We start from the raw sequence: 15,143 nt of genomic DNA on the forward strand, positions 1-15,143 counted from the left end.
AGGATGATCACTTGAGACCAGGAGTTCAAGACCAGCCTGGGCAACATGGCAAAACCCTGTCTCTAATAAAAATACAAAAATTAGCAGGGCACGGTGGCACACATCTGTAACCCCAGCTACTCAGGAGGCTGAGGCAGGGATAATAGCTTGAACCTGGGAGGTGGAGGTTGCAGTGAGCTGAGATGGCACCATTGCACTCCAGCCTGGGCGACACAGCGAGACTCTGTCTCAGAAAAAAAAAAAAGATGGCAGACATCTGGTTAGAAACAACACAAGGCCAGGCGTGGTGGCAAATGCCTGTTATCCCAGCAGTTTGGGAGGCCAATGCAGGATGATCACTTGAGCCCAGGAGTTCTAGACCAGCCTGGGCAACATGGCAAAACCTGGCCTCTACATAAAATGCAAAAATTAGCTGAGTGTGGTGGCTCATGCCTGTAGTCCCAGCTACTTGGGAAGTTGGGGCAGGAGGATTGCTTGAACCCAGAAGGTAAAGGTTTCAGTGAGCTGAAATCCTGCCACTGCACTCCAGCCTGGGTGACAGAATGAGACCCTGTCTCAAAAAAAAAAAAGAAAGAAAGAAACAATGCAAACCAGAGGATAGTGGAGTAACTTCTATAAAATACTTAAGGATAAAATGATTGTCAGTCTAGAATTCTACACCCAGCAAAAATATCTTTCAAACATAATAGTGAAATGAAGACATTCAGATATTGAGAAGCTTGAAGAATGCGTTACCAGCATGTCCTCACTACAAGGAATATTAAAGGAAATCCTTCAGACAGAGGGAAAGTGAAACCAGATGGAAGTCCAGATCTACACAAAAGAATGTAGAGCACCAGAGATGGCAAATGCGTGAGCAAAAATACAACATTAAAAAGCATTTTTAAAAGATGATTGACTGTTTAAGGCAAAAATGATAACAAATTAACGTGAGTTTACAGCACATATAGAAGTAAAATGCATGAAAACAATAACACAAAACCAAAAAGGAGGGAAATGAATGGGCACTGTTTTAAGGTTCTTATCCTCTATGGAAGTGGTATAATGTTGATGGCAGCCAATTCTAAGTTAAATACATATACTGTATTCGTCTGTTCTTGCACTGCTATAAAGAAATGTCTGACACTTCTCAGAAGAAGACATTTATGCAGCCAAAAAACATATGAAAAAATGCTCATCATCACTGGCCATCAGAAAAATGCAAATCAAAACCACAATATCATCACTGGCCATCAGAGAAATGCAAATCAAAACCACAATGAGATACTATCTCACACCAGTTAGAATGGCGATCATTAAAAAGTCAGGACACAACAGGTGCTGGAGAGGATGTGGAGAAACAGGAACACTTTTACACTGTTGGTGGGACTGTAAACTAGTCCAACCATTGTGGAAGTCAGTGTGGCGATTCTCCAGGGATCTAGAACTAGAAATGCCTTTTGACTCAGCCATCCCATTGCTGGGTATATACCCAAAGGATTATAAATCATGCTGCTCTAAAGACACATGCACACATATGTTTATTGTGGCACTATTCACAATAGCAAAGTCTTGGAATCAACAAAAATGTCCAACAATGATAGACTGGATTAAGAAAATGTGGCACATATACGCCATGGAATACTATGCAGCCATAAAAAATGATGAGTTCATATCCTTTGTAGGGACATGGATGAAGCTGGAAACCATCATTCTCAGCAAGCTATCACAAGGACAAAAAACAAAACACCACATGTTCTCACTCACAGGTGGGAATTGAACAATGAGAGCACATGGACACAGGAAGGGGAACATCACACACTGGGATGGTTGTAGGGTGGGGGGAGGGGTGAAGGATAGCATTAGGATATATACCTAATGCTAAATGACGAGTTAATGGGTGCAGCACACCAACATGACACGTGTATACATATGTAACAAACCTGCATGTTGTGCACATGTACCCTAAATCTTAAAGTATAATAATAATTTAAAAAATAATAATAATAAATTTTAAAAAAGAAATGTCTGTGACTGGGGCAGGGCATGGTGGCTCACACCTGTAATCCCAGCACTTTGGGAGGCTGAGGCGGGTGGATTATTAGTTCAAGAGATTGAGACCATCCTGGCCAACATGGTGAAACCCTGTCTCTTCTAAAAATACAAAAAAAATTAGGTGGGCTTGGTGGCATAGGCCTGTAGTCCCAGCTAAGCTACTCGAGAGGCTGAGGCAGTAGAATCACTTGAACCAGGGAGGCAGAGGTTGCAGTGAGCTGAAATCGCACCACTGCACTGCAGCCTGGGCGACAGAGCGAGACTACGTCTCAAAAAAAAAGTCTGAGACTAGGTAATTTATGAAGAAAAGAGGTTTAATTGGCTCACAGTTCTTCAGGCTGTACAGGAAGCATGATTCTGTCATGTGCTTGGCTTCTGGGGAGGCCTCAGGGAGCTTACAATCATGACGGAAGGCAAAGAGGAAGCAGGCACACCTTATGTGACTGGAGCAGGAGGAAGACAGAGAGAAGGGGAGGCTCCATACACTATTAAACAACCAGATCTTGTGAGAAATTACTCACTATATAGTACCAAGTGGGGATGGTGTTAAACCATGAGAAACTGGCTCCATGATCCAATTACCTCCCTCCAGACCCCACGTTTGGCATTGGGGATTACATTTCCACATGAGATTTGGGTAGGGACACAGATCCAAACCATATGATATACCATAAACCATAGAGCAATGATTAAAACTCAAAACTAAACCAAGCAAAAAATAGTTATATGTAAAAGGCCAACAAAGAAGATTAAATGAAATAAAAATACTCAACAAATTCAAAAGAAGTCAGAGAATGAGGAAAAGGAGAACAAACTACAGATGGGACAAATAGAAAGCAAACAGGAAGATGACCAATTAAAACCAAACTCTCCAGCATTCCACCAGTTGAGTGTGATTATTTAGCAACTCTCTGCCTCCGACAACAATACCTGTCACACAGTGTTGTCATCAGAGCTTGCCACATGTGATATGGAAAATCTGCTGTTCACAGACCTGCAATCATTATACATTAGCTCGTATTGTTGGTAGCAGAGACCCAGGTCTCTGTGTTGGTCATGCTGAGAGCTCCCTTCTCATTGCTCTGTTTCCATCCTCCTTTCATCCCTTTCTGTACTTCCACGCCCCACACCGTCTGGTTGGAGAAGATTCTCAGCCTCCCGGTCTGCAAATGTTCAAAGTCCATGAATCAAATAGCCAACAAATGTATTTCTGTACGTTTATCTGCTACCCAGGGATCCAGGAGAAATGCTTTCCTTCCTGAAAGAAGTCCGTGGCTGCTGATGCCAAGAATGTGCTCGCTCTGTCCTCTCCTCTTTTCTGATCTGCATATTCTCAACTGCCCTGCACTTCTGGTAAGACTTTACACAGGGACAACTATGAGTCTTTGTAAGAAGATGAGAAGTCACCACTGTGGGAAACATCCATTAGACATTCCAATATTGCTGCAGACATGGACTCTAGCATGTTCTCTTCTTCTCTAACACCCACCCTTCCCCCATCGGCCACAGCAACTTGGGTTTGCTCTTCAGCTATGGCAGTGCCTACCTCTGGGGAACTGTGACTTGCTTTATACCCTATCCAATAACACAGTGTGTCCTTATACAAAGTAGGTGTTCAATATACATCTGTTGAAGGGATTTCATCACAGGTAAATCTGTGGAGAGTTCAGCAGATAAGTGAGTTGCTCAAGATGGTCAGAGGCTGTCTTATTCCATTTGGGCTGCTGTCACAAAATAGCTTAGCCTAGGGGGCTTATAAGCAGCAGAAATTTATGTCTCATAGGTCTGCATGCTGGCAAGTAGAAGGTCAAGGTAGTGGCAGATTGGGTGTCTGTTGGGGGCCTGTTCCTTATAGAGGTCACCTCCTAGCTCTGTCCTCACATGGTAGAAGGAGAGAACAAGCTCCCTTGACTCCCTTTTACAAGGCCACTAATCCCATTCATGGGGTCTTTGCTTTCATGATGAAATCACTTCCTAAAGTCTTTGCCTCCTAATTCAAACCTAACCTATCAGGAGTTAGGTTTCAACACACGGATTTTAGGGGCTCACAAACATTGACTCTAGAAGAGACATGGCTGGACCTGGGTCTGGGACCGTCTGGGTCCAGCTCCATTATGACACTCACACTGCACATGGTCTCCCACATGATGTAATTCTGCTCTGTGACATTGTGACCATGAGGCAGGGATGCAGTAGAGGCCTCTGCAGACATGGCTTGTTCTTGGGACGTCCACCTGGCTTTGTGCTGCAGGCCTGGAAGAATCCACCAGCTAACCATTCTCATGCCTGACTCAGGTTTGTGAGTCCCTCCAGGCACATGTCAGATAGCCCCCTCAATTTTTTACTTGCCCCACCTCCGTGGGTTCCCTTCTGAACTCAGGGACCATGGAGGGAGCTGGGAGTCTCTGTTTTTAGTTCATGCTCTTGTCTCCTGTTTGGGAACAATGCCCAGGCAAGGGAATCTCTTTCCTACTGTTTTCTAAGACCATCAGGGGCTTCCTCCAAACTCTTCACCCACTCCCTCCACTAATCCCTTCTCCCTCAGGGACACAGGGCAGATGGGACACAGGGCACAAGCCCCCTCCTGTGTGAAGACCCTGCCACAGGGTGGCTCTTTGGTTTTCTGCGGGTATCCAGACAAGAGGCTAAAGGTGAATGCACTCTGGAATCCAGGAGCACTGGCGATTTTCTCTCCTTAGCTCAGAGAGCATCCCCACAGATATCCCTCGCCCCACCCTGGGCTCCCTGAATCCATACCATAAAATGTATGTCAGTTTGTTCAACTAAGAACCCCGCTGAGTATTTAATCCTTATTTAAAGATGATGTTTATTTTATTTTTGAGCTTAAATTAATCAGCCTCAGGATACAGAATTAGATAAGGCCGGGATTTAGCTACCCTGCAATGATTCATTTCACATCAGGCCTTCTTAACTCTTTGGCTGCAGAGGGGAAGTGCCTGTATCTTTCTCTGCAGAGTTGCCTAGGGCTGGCCAGGTGAACAGATACGCTCCCTCCTCCCCATCCTGCCAGCCAGGGCATGGTGTGTGCTTATGATGCAGGGAGTTAGAATACTAGCCTTTCCAGCACAACAGTCATAAATCCTCACACAGGGAAATAGAGATAATATACAAGTAGGAAAAAAAGAAAAAAGAAGCAGTCTTGAATTCTGCTACCCAAAGATAACCATTGTTACCATGTAGACAAGCTTCCTTTCATGCTGTGTCAAGTGTTTAAAAAATATGGCTCAATATTATAAACACACAGCACTATGTAGAGTATAATGATATCAAACTTTCATGTACCTCCCAGTTAAAATTCAAACGTGCTAGCTTTTGGATGCATTTGCTCCAGAGTTTAAGGGAAGAAAACTACGAATTCAGCCATAATGTTCACGCTGACGCTCGAGTTATATGTCCCTTTTCTAATCCAGTTACCGCCTCCCTCCCCACTATTCTGAAGTGAATATGTGTCTTCCCATCCATGTTTAATACCTAGTGTAGATGTCCATGAAGAATGGATAGTGTTTTTTGGTCTGTTTTTGCAATTTTATACAAATAGCAGTCCATACATACTCTCCTGAAATTTGCTTTTCCCTTCAACAATATCTTACAGATGAATCTAGAATTCTGCATTTCTGGTGAACAGAGGATGCGCGCCCCCCACTGCAACCTCCACACCAAGGTGATGCTGATGTTCTGGTCCAAGGCCTGCATGTAGCCTGGTGAGGCTTGGGGTCTTGGGAAAGGTCTGTTGTCAGCCCTTCCTAGGAAGAACAGCCAGATGACCTTGGGGCTGAAGTCCTCACAATACCCCTCGCCGGCGTTGTGAGAAAAAGGGCCCGCGGGGCTGGGCCATCTGTTTGCCCCTGGGCAGCCCTGACAGCTCTGGGTGTGTGGGGCAAGAGGGGAGCTCGCGGGAGGGGCGGCGAGGGATCCAAAACAATTTTTCCGCAGCAAGGCGGAGGACAGGAGGGGATCCCCGAACTGCTGGCCCTGGGCCTTGACGCTTCAGAGCACACCCTATTCTGAGCGGGCCCGATGTGTTGGAAGCTTGGGAGTTCCCAAGCCTGGGAAGGCCTGGAGCATCTGCGAAAAGGGAGGCCGCCTGGTGTGCCTGGAGCCTGGGGAGGGGACTGAGGCCTGTGGCACTCCCGCGCTGCAGCAGGGCAGCGCGTGGTCTGGCCGCAGGCGAGGGGGGTGGCTCTGGGAGGCCAGCGGAAGGCGCAGCACGGCAGCCGGCGGTGCTGGGGCCATGATGGGGAGAGCAGCCCAGCCGCGGGGGAGAGGCTCTGGGGCCCCGGATCTGAGGCCGGCGGCCCCGGATCTGAGGCCGGCGGCCCCGGGGTGGCGGTGACTCCTGGAGTCTAGCAGGCGTGACTGGGACGGGCTCTTGTGGCAGCCAGGCACCACTGCCGGCCTTTATGGCCACACCATCCTGAGGGCACGGGATCTTGACTGATCTTGGAAGCTAATCAGAGTAGGGCCTGGCTAGTACTTGGGATGCGAGACCCCCTGGGAATACTGGGTGCTGAAGGCTTTTGGCTCCCCGCTCCCTCCCTCTTTCCCCCATTTGTCGCCATGCTTCCCAACCGCGCCCTGACTCTACTCCCACTTTTCCATGGGCTGCTTTCCACCGGGGAAGGACATTGCCTTCGTCAGCCACCAGGAAAACTGTCCCTATGAACTTGGATTTTCATTGCCACCGACTTCGTGTAAAATCCAGTCTCGGGGACACGAGAGAGACCCAGGTCTTGTGCCTTGTGAGCATGCTTGGCGTTATAGCTCCCGCCAGATGGACAGGCGCACTCTACAAATCTTGGAGCCTACCGCATCAAGAAGACAGAAAGGACCAAACAAAGGAAGGACCCTACGAAACGCACCCCTAAAGTAACCAACCAATCCAAGAGTAAACACGTCTCAGGGCTCAGTTAGTCCTCTGGCTTGGACGTCCCTGCCCCCCTGTTCTGGCCTAGCCCAGGCACCCTCCACCCCACCCCGGCCTGCTCAAAGGGGCCCTGTCTACCAGAGCAGAGCCTCCCTCTGCAAGGCTCTATCGCACTCGCTCTCCAGCTCCCTCACCCTCTCTCTTTCTCTTCTTCCCCCTCCACCTCTTGCTCTTCTGTCACCTTCTCTCCTTCTCTCCCCACCCTCTCTGTCTCTATCTCCTCCATCCCTCTCTCCCTTGCTGTCCTTCAAGCTGTGTCTTTGTGTGTGTGTCCCTGCGTGTCCGTGTGCATGTGTGCCGGCCCGCGTGTGCGTGCCCGTGTGTATCTTTTTGTGTGTGGGGGGGTGGCTTTGCTCATGGTGGTGGTGGGGTGCGTCTGGGTGTCCCTCAGCCCCTCTTTCCCAGGATCAGGCTTCCGGGGCTGTAGTGCCAGCCCGGGACAAAGGAGGGCCTTCCTGCCCCGTTGGCCACGGGCCGGGTCTTCCTTGGGACAAGCAACAATGGTGTAGGCATTGTGAGAAAAAGGGCCCACGGGGCTGGGCCGGCTGTTCGCCCCTGGGCAGACCTGGCTTCTCTGGGTGTGTGGGGCAAGAGGGGGCCTTGCAGGAGGGGCGGGGAAGAATCCAAAATAAATTTTCCGCGGCAAGTCGGAGGACCAGAGGGGATCCCAGGACCATGGGTCCTGGGCTCTGATGCCTGGGAGCACACCCCGTCCTGAGTAGGCCCCAAGTGTTGGAAGCTCCGGAACTCGAGAACCAGGGGAAGGCCTGGAGTGTCAGCTAAAGGGAGGCCTCCTGGAGAGTCCAGATCCCTGGCAGGGGATGGAGGCCTCTAGTGCCTTGGCGGTCCCGCGCGTGGTCTGGCCGCCGGCGACAGCGGGACGCTCCGGGAGGCCTGCGGAAAGCGCAGCGTGGCGACTGGTGGTGCTTGGGCTTATAGAAGGGGAGAGCAGCCCGGCTGCGGGCAAGCGGCTCTGGGGTGCCTGATCCCAGCCTCACGGCCCCGGGTTGGTGGTGAGGCCTGGAATCAGGCGGGCATAGCTGGACCGGGCTCTTGGACCAGCCAGGTGCGACTGCCATTATCTACGGCCATACCACTCCGAACACGAGAGAAACCCAAGCCTCGGCCCGTGGGCACCCTCGGCACCACTGCTCCCGCCATAGGGACGGGCGCACTCGACAAATTTCAGGGCCCACAGCACCAAGAGGACAGGGAGGAGCCAGCAAAGGAATGATGCTACGAAACGCACCCCCAAAGCAACCAACCAATCCAAGTAAAAACACGTCTCAGAGCTCCCTTGGTTTTCCCGCGTGGGCGGCCCTGCCCCCCTGTTCTAGCCCGGCCCAGGCATCCTCCACCCTACCCTGGCCAAAGGGGCCCCTGTCTACCAGAGCAGAGCCTCCCTCTCCAAGGCTCTGTTGCTCTCCCTCTCTAGCTCCCTCACCCTCTCCCTTTCTCTCCTCTGTCACTGTTTCTCTCTCTCCTTCCATTTCTATCTTTCCATCTTTCTGTCCCTTGCTCTTCTTCAAACTGTCTGTGTCTTTGTGTGTCTGTGTGTATGCTTGCATTCCCGCACGTGCACCCGTGTGTGTCTGTGTGTTTGGGAATGGGTTTGCTAGTGATTGTGGTGGGGTGTGTCTGGCTGTCCCTCAGTAACTTTGTCCCGGGATCAGGCTGCCAACTCTATTGCCAGCGCGTGGGTGTCACAATTGCCGTGATAGTCTCACACACGCAGGTGTGTATCTCATTCATTTTCATGTAGACAACGAGAGGGAAACCACAGAGAAAAGAAACGTCTCGTGCATCACGGCCTGACGATGGATTCCTGTTTCCTGCAAAATGGGGAGTCTCCAATATAGCCTGTTTGAAAACTGGAAAGGAGAGCACCGACACGATGCTGGTCTTCCACGCATCCCTGGAAGTTTCTGGGTCCCCACAGAGCTCGGGATACAAACAGTCAACATGGTCACGCTTTCGGGGGGCGGGGGACAGAGACTTGAGCAACAGGAACCTCTGCAGAGGGCAAAGAAACGCGGAATCCAGAATCACGCTTTAGTTGGCCTGAGTGTGACTCTGTGTCGATGTGACTATCCGCCTCGCGCTCTGTTGCAGGCTCAACGTGGGGATATGTCATCTGTGAACCATGTGGATGAAAAACAGACAACCACCTGAGCCTGGGCTTATTGCTTTCTGGGGAATTCGCTCATTCCTTCCGAAACGGAATTCGTCTGAATCGCTCCGGGATGAAGTAACCCAGGCTGGCGATCTGGAGGGCCGCTGAGCGCCCCGCCGGCCAACGGGGCTGTGGGCCCAGCACTTAGCCCACACTGGGCACCCAGCATTTTCCCGGAGTGTGCTGGGTCCTGTTGGTTCTGGAGGCAGAAGAGCGTTTTTCTCTCTGCCTTCTTTTATCTGTTTCTTGCCCCTTTTGTCCCTCGGTCCATCCTTCCCTCTGTTCTTCCCTCCCTCCCCCGGTTTTTTCCTCCCTTTCTCTCTCCCTCCCACGTTCTCTCCCTTCCAAGGTCACTCAGTCCATCCATCTTTTCCTAGCTCCATCCTTCCATCCCACTCTGTCTCCGTTCCTGTCCTCATCTCTGCCTACCTTCCCTCTTGCCTGGAAAGGGCAGCACCCCGGTTTGTGCGAGGTCTCGAGTCTACATTTAGTTGCAAGGCGCTCCATGGTGCTGGCGAGGAGGCTGGCGTGACACGGGTTGGCAAGTGATGGTGAGCGAAGAGGCAGAGGAGTCGAGCCGCGGAAAGGAGAACTGGCCTGGCTTCTGCCCCGGCCCAGTGTTTCGCGGACTGCGGTCTCCACCAACCCGACTGAAGAACGCGGGGGAAGAAGGGATGAGAGCTCCGCCTGGGCTGGTTAGAAAACCTAGGCTGCTACCTGCAAACCCGCGCATGAGCAGTAGACAGTCCACCTCCCGGTACCTGGGCAGGCTCTGGGATCCCGGGATGCTCAGGAAAGAATGACAGCCTTCCTCTGTGTGGAGTCTCTCGCCGGACCTGGAACTCAGGGATCCTAGACAGGTCAGCTGGAAGAGAAGACACGTCTCTCCATACAGACTCAGAGGTTCACCGCGAAAGAGAGGACGCCGCCCTGCCCCCAACCCGCCCCAACCCCGCGTCCTAAAGCTCCTCCAGCAGAGCCCGGTGTTCTTCCTGGCTGATGAGTGGTTCCAGCGGAGCGGCCTCTTCCACGTCCTTCAGCTCCTCCAGTGTCGTCGGATCTAGGAAAGGTTGAGACTTTTGCTGAAACTCTGGGGTCGCCAGGAACTCATCTAACAGCCTGGAGGTGAGTGCAGATGAGCGCCCCAGTTCCTGGAGCGCTTGGGAGGGCGCCTGGATGGCTTGCATCTGTGCTTGACGTGGAGGCCTCCAGGGTCGCGAGCTTCGGAGGTGGAGGTGCCCCGTCTTCGGATTCCCACACCGCCCCGGCGACCTGTGGCTGCAGCCCCACCACGGACTGCCCTGGGACGTGTCTGGCGCAAGCACACCTTGGCCCTGTGGCCCAGCTTGAGCGGGCCCCGGCTGTCCCACCGCGCAAGGGCCCGGCAGGCCGTCTTGCTGCGGGTCCCGGTCCTCCCGGCATTGGCTCGGGTGCGGAGGCCACCGAGGAGTCTGAGGGTGGGAGAGCACCCCTTCCGGAGGAGCCAGGGCGGCGTAGGCAAAATCCCCGCCTGCCGGGGCAGGTTGGGAGATCCCTTCTGCCGGCACAGCCTGGCTGGGCTGGAGCAGGGGCACGGCCCTTGCTCCCTGGCTCACGAAAGCCCCCTGTAGGAGAGCCCTAGGCGCGCAGGGCATGTGGGGTGCGGGGAGCCCCGTTCCCCACGCCCCGGTGTGGGCCAAGGCGACCGACCAGGGAGCAGGGTGATACCCGCCGGGGGCCGCGTTGCACAGACCGCCTGTGTGCGCGGGCGCCCCGCCACCCTGTCCCGGGTTCCTGGCCCTTCGATTCTGAAACCAGATGTGAATCCTGGACTCTGGGAGGCCCGTCTGTCTGGCCAGTCCTTCCCTGTTAGCCAACTCAGCGTGGGGCTATGTCATCTGTGAACCATGTGGATGAAAAACGGACAATCACCCGAGTCTGCTCTCATTGCTCTCTGGGCAATTCGATCATTCCTTGGGAGGCGGAATTCGTCTGAATCGCTCCGGGATGAGGTGACCCAGGCTGGCGATCTGAAGGGCTGGTGAGCACCCTGCAGGCCGACGCGGCTGTCAGCCGAGCACTCAGCCTGCACTGGGCACCCAACATTTTCCCCGAGTGCGAGGTCCTGCTGGTCCCGGAGGCAGAAGACCGCTTTTCTCTCTGCCTTCCTCTCTCTGTCTCTTGATCCCTTTCTCCCTCTGTCCTTCCCTTCCTCCCTCCTCCCTCCCTACCTCCCTTCCTTCCCCTCTCCCCACTTTCTCCTTTCCAATGTCCCTCTGTCCATCTGTCCTTTTCTCGCTCCATTCCTCCCTTTCTCTCTGTCTCTGTTCCTCTCCCCATCTCTATTTTTCAACATTGTATGACCCCATTGTGTGTATCTATGCGTTAACTTTTTTAGGAAAAAAAAATCATTTTCATTAAGATATGTACATTGTTATTTAGACACGTTATTTATGTATGTGCATTTGTTTAATAGACATAATTTATTTCAGAGTTATTCTACAGCATAGTGTAAGCATAACTCATAAGCAGTGTCAACCCAAAAACTGTGTGACTCACATTACTGTGATTCTTTTCTATTGCAGTGGTCGAGAATAAAATCTCTATATCTCCAATTTATATCTGTCTATTACCATTGAATTGGCCCCATTTCCTGTAGTGATAGAACACTATTCCTGTACTATGACAAGAGCTGTGGGCTGTGGGGAGGTCAGGGATAGGATGACACAGAAGTGAAGATAAGACATTCTCTTTTCACATCTTTATTAAATACAAATTCCATATGAAAGAAATTTAAAATTCCAAACAACATTAATGTTTATTTCATTACAGAAAATGAAAATTATAAAGCAACCAAACAAGTAATTAATACACTTAGATAATGAAAGATTGTATGATCTCAGTACAAAATACAAGTAGAATATATGTCAAATATAACAAAATACACTGTATTGTAATATGCAATGAAATCTCCATATCCTGCAATATAGTACAATCAATTGAAATGTATAAAATACAATAAAATATAAATTTAGGATTTTAAAATGAAATAAAACATAAGGCAGTTCAATAAATAAGTACAATCATTTACCATTTAATATATCTTGACTTAAATTTTATGTAGAAATATTAAAAGTAAACAGCTTGCATAGTAATTTTACTATAATTATATCAAACTGTAAAAATGTATAGACATTTTTTCACAGGGAGTGCTATTAATGGTTGGTGGATACTAGTACTCCATGGGTTCAGGCTGGAAGAGTGAGAGCCTACAACATTTTCCGGATTAAAAGAAAGGCAATTTCTTGGTAAGGGGGCTCATGCCTGTAATCCCAGCACGTTGGGAGGCAGAGGCTGGTGGATCACCTGAGTTTGAGGCCAACCTGGCCAAAGTAACAAAACACTGTCTCTACTAACAATACAAGAAAAAAAAAATTAGCCAGGCATGGCAGTACATTCTTGTAGTCTCAGCTACTTGGGAGGCTGAGGCATGAGAATTGTTTGAACCCAGGAAGCAGAGGCTGCAGTGAGCTAAGATTTTGCCACTGCACTCCAGCCTGGGTAACATAGTAAGACTGTCTCAAAAAAAAAAAGGAGCATATAATTTTATATTCACTTTTCTACAATCTAAAATACGCAAATTCACGATTACATTCTAATATTTTTCTGATTATATAGAAATGCACGACTGTCATCAGACATCCAAAAGGCATCAAATGTCTAACATGAAATATAAAATTTGTCTATAGCCTTAGCGGTCTGCAAAATGCAGGGCTCACCATTCTGAGTATACCACTCAAGTTTCTTTCCTATGACTTCGTCAAGTTCTGTCATTTATTAACACAGTGTGTCTAAAATTGTCACTGCTGGTCATCTGGGAGAATTTGAGAAGAAGCAGGTCCTTGTTCTCATTCCCAGAGCTGCATTTCTGCTGAATAGAGTCAGGGTGCTCCCAGCTTAGCCTCATCTGATCCACTGACAGGCTCAGTTATCTCCTGCCCAGGGAAGGGCTGGGCTTCTCTCTCCAGGGCTGAATACCCAGGACCAGGCAGTGTGGCTGGGACAAGCCAGCCCTCTGCAGGGAAGACATAAGCTGCCTGGGTGGCCATGGAATACAAGGTCTGAACCTGGGCACACAGGAGCCCCCGGAGCTGACTGAGCAGTGTCAGCTGCTCACAGGTCAGTGGAGAATGGATCTGCTGTGCCCACACCTGGGCTAGGTCTTGATAAACAGCCTCTGACATAGCTCGCACCGAGGTCACCAAGCTTTTTCGAAGTGACGGTGTTTGGTCTCCTAGGGACCGAGACCTTTGCCGCTTGCTGTGCCCAGTGCGAGCCCTGGAACGTCCCCTATGGTGGGCATCACAGGTCTCCTGGATTTCACTGTTGTGCACAGCAGTGGAGGATCTTGATTTCTTTTTCAACATCAAGCTGCACTCCTCTTCTGGATGGTTCCCTGCAAAGAAAGCATGTGAGAGACTCACCAGAGCAATCCCCACAGACCCTCATTTCCAGAACCCCCTGTGCACCCAGGTGAACCCCACTTGTCTCTCCCATTCCTTCCTGACCATCTCAGCACTGGAATGAAGTGAGGCTGAACCTCTTGTGAGTCCCCAGATATTCTCAGAGTGCTAAGATCTCAAAAACTTACTCGTCAATAAGTAACTCCCTTTCCGCTCAAGCCTCATTTAAAAGTTTCCTGATTATTTGCCTTCTGGGGCAAACCAAAAACAAAAAAAACACCACCAACAACAACAACAAAAAACACCAAGACTCTACCTGCTCTGTCTTGGCAGCTGTTTTTGGAACTGATTTTTCTTTTTCTGCAGTTTTCCCGATATGAGCTGGACTGTGGTTCTGTGAACACAATGAGAGTTTGAGAAAGTGCCTCCAGCTGAACACCCTGAAATTCCTAGTCCATCCTCAACACACAGGAGCTGAGGTTACCACCAAACCCCATCTCTCTTCTGTTCTCCAATGTCCAGGATCTGTACAGCCCTGGCTGCCAAGGAACTCCCAGTTTCCTTGCCAGGGGAGGCTGTGTTGCTGCCCTGTCCCTTCTCACCTTGAAAGAGTCAAATCTTACCTGATCCAGCAATGCTGTTCCTGTCCTTGAGCTTGGTTTCCTCAGAATTCTCCTTGTTTGGCTTGGGCTCCAATCCTGCTGCAAAAGAAAGTTAAGATGACTCACCTCTCCCTAGGCAGAGTCCCATAGTCTATCTCTGATGCATTTTTGTGAATCAGTCTTTCATGGAAGCTCTTCAGCCAGTGTCATGAGTGAATACATTTCTCAAAGTCCCCTGAGGGCACTAAGCCATTTCCCATCCCCAATCTCAAAATAAAACCCTACCAAAGACACATAGCTCAGTATGCCTGATTCCAACCCTCCTTCCAGCCCCCATAGGAGCAGCCCAAGCCTTACCTTGCCTTTGTATGTGCTTCTCACTGGAATGGGAGAAGGCGGTCTTGCCTTTTCCTTTGAATGGTTTCTTCTCATCTGAGCCCTTTTCTGTAAAGGAGATCTGTTGGAAAGGGGGCTGGTCAGTGGAGCATCGGATGGAGGAGCAGTGGAGATCGCGGTCTTCATTTCCCTTTCCCATGTTGAAGCTCAAGTGAAAGGTGCACTCTCTCACACGTCCAAAGGCAGAGTGTGGGTTATTCTGATAGACCTGCCTTTTATACATCCCTCGGCTGGGCGTGGCTTACTCTTATTGGCTGAACAGTTTTCTCATTCCTGCCGCTTCTTAGAGCCTCAATCAGAATTTTCTTGCTGTAGTTCTACTGCGGACCTAGACACAGTTAAGGGAGACATTTTCAGGACCCTGTCATAGTGTCAAGAAACAAAGAACCGGAAGCACAGGGATCGGAAGATCAGGGAATCATTTCTTCCGATTTCTGTCCCATTCCTACCTGGAAGTATTTATGATCTGTTCACCTTTCAAGATGCACATTAAACATGCCTATATTGACATATGTTATATATTTTGCACAGAAAGAGAATTTATTATACAT

The 15,143-nt window shown here is 50.0% G+C and overlaps 1 protein-coding gene and 1 pseudogene across 1 annotated transcript; both read right to left on the reverse strand.

Moving 5' to 3' along the window:
• Positions 1-10,111: 10,111 nt before the first annotated feature.
• Positions 10,112-11,237, reverse strand: LOC100594111 (annotated as a pseudogene).
• Positions 11,238-13,072: 1,835 nt separating this feature from the next.
• LOC100580035 (protein FRG2-like-2) lies at positions 13,073-14,731 on the reverse strand. Its single transcript, XM_003281395.2, has 4 exons — positions 14,554-14,731; positions 14,218-14,295; positions 13,911-13,988; positions 13,073-13,587 (listed from the first exon to the last, which is right to left on the reverse strand). The coding sequence occupies exons 1-4, from the start codon at positions 14,729-14,731 to the stop codon at positions 13,073-13,075; spliced, it is 849 nt and encodes a 282-aa protein (XP_003281443.2).
• Between the last annotated feature and the right edge of the window lie 412 nt (positions 14,732-15,143).

The sequence above is a fragment of the Nomascus leucogenys genome, unplaced genomic scaffold (assembly GCF_006542625.1).
Source record: "Nomascus leucogenys isolate Asia unplaced genomic scaffold, Asia_NLE_v1 000527F_266339_qpdss144743sc, whole genome shotgun sequence".
In the NCBI taxonomy this organism is placed as follows: Eukaryota; Metazoa; Chordata; class Mammalia; order Primates; family Hylobatidae; genus Nomascus; species Nomascus leucogenys.

Bases quoted from the DNA above. Each gene is read 5' to 3' on its own strand.
- LOC100580035 (XM_003281395.2), bottom strand. From the start codon at position 14,731: ATGGGAAAGGGAAATGAAGACCGCGATCTCCACTGCTCCTCCATCCGA. The intron at 13,989-14,217 runs GTAAGATTTGAC...TTGTGTTCACAG, and splicing joins GAACAGCATTGCTGGATCAG to AACCACAGTCCAGCTCATAT. The intron at 13,588-13,910 runs GTAGAGTCTTGG...CTTTCTTTGCAG, and splicing joins CAGCTGCCAAGACAGAGCAG to GGAACCATCCAGAAGAGGAG.